General features: G+C 27.3%; 1 protein-coding gene across 1 annotated transcript; it reads right to left on the reverse strand.

The window, feature by feature from the left end:
- Nucleotides 1-308: 308 nt before the first annotated feature.
- Nucleotides 309-843, reverse strand: LOC107622465 (pathogenesis-related protein 1B-like). The gene has a single exon (XM_016324365.3). It carries the CDS (start codon nucleotides 789-791, stop codon nucleotides 309-311), a length of 483 nt encoding a protein of 160 aa, XP_016179851.1. The 5' UTR covers nucleotides 792-843.
- Nucleotides 844-2676: the final 1833 nt, after the last annotated feature.

The raw sequence follows: 2676 nt of genomic DNA on the forward strand, positions 1-2676 counted from the left end.
TATTTTTAAACTACATTCTATACTAATTAATCATTAATTAATAATTATTTAAATTTTATATTTAAAAAAATATATAATTAATAATTATTAATTACAGTTATTTAAAATTAACTAGTTAAAAGTTGTTTACCTATATTTTTTCATTAATAGTATAATTAGCCTTGACACAGAAACTCATGATTTTATTATTATTGCCTTGTTACTGCTAAATCAGCATCCTTAATCAATAACAGTTAAGAACTCATGCTGGCAGTATTATACCAAATGAAAGTTTAAATAGACAACATATAACAACAATATCGTTTATATTAGTAAGGCTTTTGGCCAATAATGTTGCCAGCTGGATCATAGCTACAAATAATAAAAGTGCCCGCATTATTATTACAAGTTACTTTGGCGCACCCAAGTCTTATCGAATCGCGCCAAATTACCTGTGTATAGTGGCCACATACTTGACCACTCGCACAACTATTAGAATCATAATCATAATATTGCTTCTCGTCCACCCATAATTTCACGGCAACCGTGCCGGAAAAGTCGCCGCTGCCCCCTGCAATGTTCTCCCCATATTGGCCATCGGAATGGACCAATTGGCAATCACCTTTTCGCTGATTGGCGTAGTTTTGTGCATAGGCTGCAACGGTGTCATCCCAAGACAAGTTTGGAACACCAACCTCGGATCTTGCTGCGTTGTGAGCATCAAGGTAGTCTTGTTGTGAGTCTTGGGCATAGGCCACATGACCCACAATCACTAACCCTAACACACACAACACAACAGAGAATGAATCCATGTTTTGGTGAATTGTAATAACAACTACTTAATTATTTCAGTGATGTATGTATAGAAAATGCTAAGTAGTGGGAAGTGTTCGTTTGGTGAAAATGTTGCTACAGTTGTGACGTATTTATAGGGATCTTAATTAACACAGAAAATTGTTTCATAAGGAAGACTAGATTATTAGTATATAGAAATGTGATCGCGTGGATGACTAAGAAAACTAGTATATGTAGTGGCGCTGCTATATACCTTATTGGCTTATTCCTAGTTTCTTAGAGTAGATTAAATAATAATTCCATCATCAATTACTTATCGATCAATATAATGATTCATTTTAGCTAATTTTTTTATATTTGTAATGACAAAATTTTTATAAAAAGTATCCAGATAACCACGATTAGATTAGCCTGTTATTTTTAGAGTAACTTTTATCTGTTGAACGACGGCCCTTCCACTCGGCATCGTCGGATCACTAAGACCGACTTTTGTCGTTCTTGCTCGAGGGATGGGTCTTGCAGTCAAGCTCCCTTCTGCCTATAATAATAATAATAATAATAATAATAATAATAATAATAATAATAATTCTTGTGTATACCATTTGGAGAAATGTTAAACGTTAAGTGATTAATTCTTTTGATTTTATCCTATATTTAAACCAACATGTCAATTATCTATTATGGTACAAAAAAAATATGGTAAATAATCTTTTGTTGACTTGAAAAAATCAAAACATGGTAAATTTGTTTTAAATTTATTGAAAATGAAATATGATTTAATTTGGCTCAATTTATTGAAATAACTACTTACTATCGAGTATTGAGTACGAGTCTAATCTATTGGATATATACTCAGTTGTAAACAACGAATCATGATGATCAACTGAATATTTTATTAATAATATTAGGTTATTTTAGAATTTTAAGTATTCAATTCATTTGTTTATAACTTCGTTATTTTTTAAGATAACATACCAATAATATAATAATTAATAAAGACCGGATATCGTTTTGTTCTATTTTTGTTTTGTTTTATAATAACGTATTTTCTTTTTATTGGATACACACATATAGTATACGTGTTGCACCTGTTATCATATTATTCTAAATAAGCATTGAGTGCATGGTCTTAAAGAAATTAATAAAATCAAATTACTTATTAGTGACCATGATTGTTAGTTAAGAATCCATCACTATATATACGACGACGCATTATTTAATAGGAAAATTATGTAAGCTTGAGAATCAACTTTTTACATAAATATTTAGTTTGTCCTTCTTTGTCTGTTTTTTATTTCATCTCTTTTTTTTTTTGTTGTCTACTTCATCTCTTTTATTTGTCCCAAAAAAATTAAGTGTTGTTTGTTTGGTTTTTTATATTTATTTTTTCTATAAATACTAAATTTATAAAATATTCAAAAAATATTGTTATAAATACATAACAAATATTTTTTTGAAAAAAATAAAATTAAAATAAATTTATAATAAATATTATATATTTTTGTTATAAATATATAACAAATGTTATTTAAAAAAAATTAAAATAAATTTATAATAAATATTATATATTTTTATTATAAATATATAACAAATATTATTATAAAAAATAAAATTAAAATGATTTTAGAATAAATATTATATATTTATTGAAAAAATTTCTCCCTAAGATAATCAAGGACTCTGATCTCTTCAAAAAAAAAAAATCAGAGCGCGCTCTTTCTCCTTCTACCATCAACATAATCCTAACCCACACCAACTCAGGCTATCAGACTCAGAGCTGTAACAACCCAAGTTCTTGAAAAATTAAAATGAGTTATTTACAATTTATTATAATTGTTGAGAAATTTATTTTAAGAAAATTATTTTATTGAGGATAATTAATTAGAGTTTCATGAAAATTAT

This window comes from Arachis ipaensis, chromosome B10 (genome assembly GCF_059453495.1).
Source record: "Arachis ipaensis isolate K30076 ecotype BB chromosome B10, ASM5945349v1, whole genome shotgun sequence".
Classification (NCBI taxonomy): domain Eukaryota; kingdom Viridiplantae; phylum Streptophyta; class Magnoliopsida; order Fabales; family Fabaceae; genus Arachis; species Arachis ipaensis.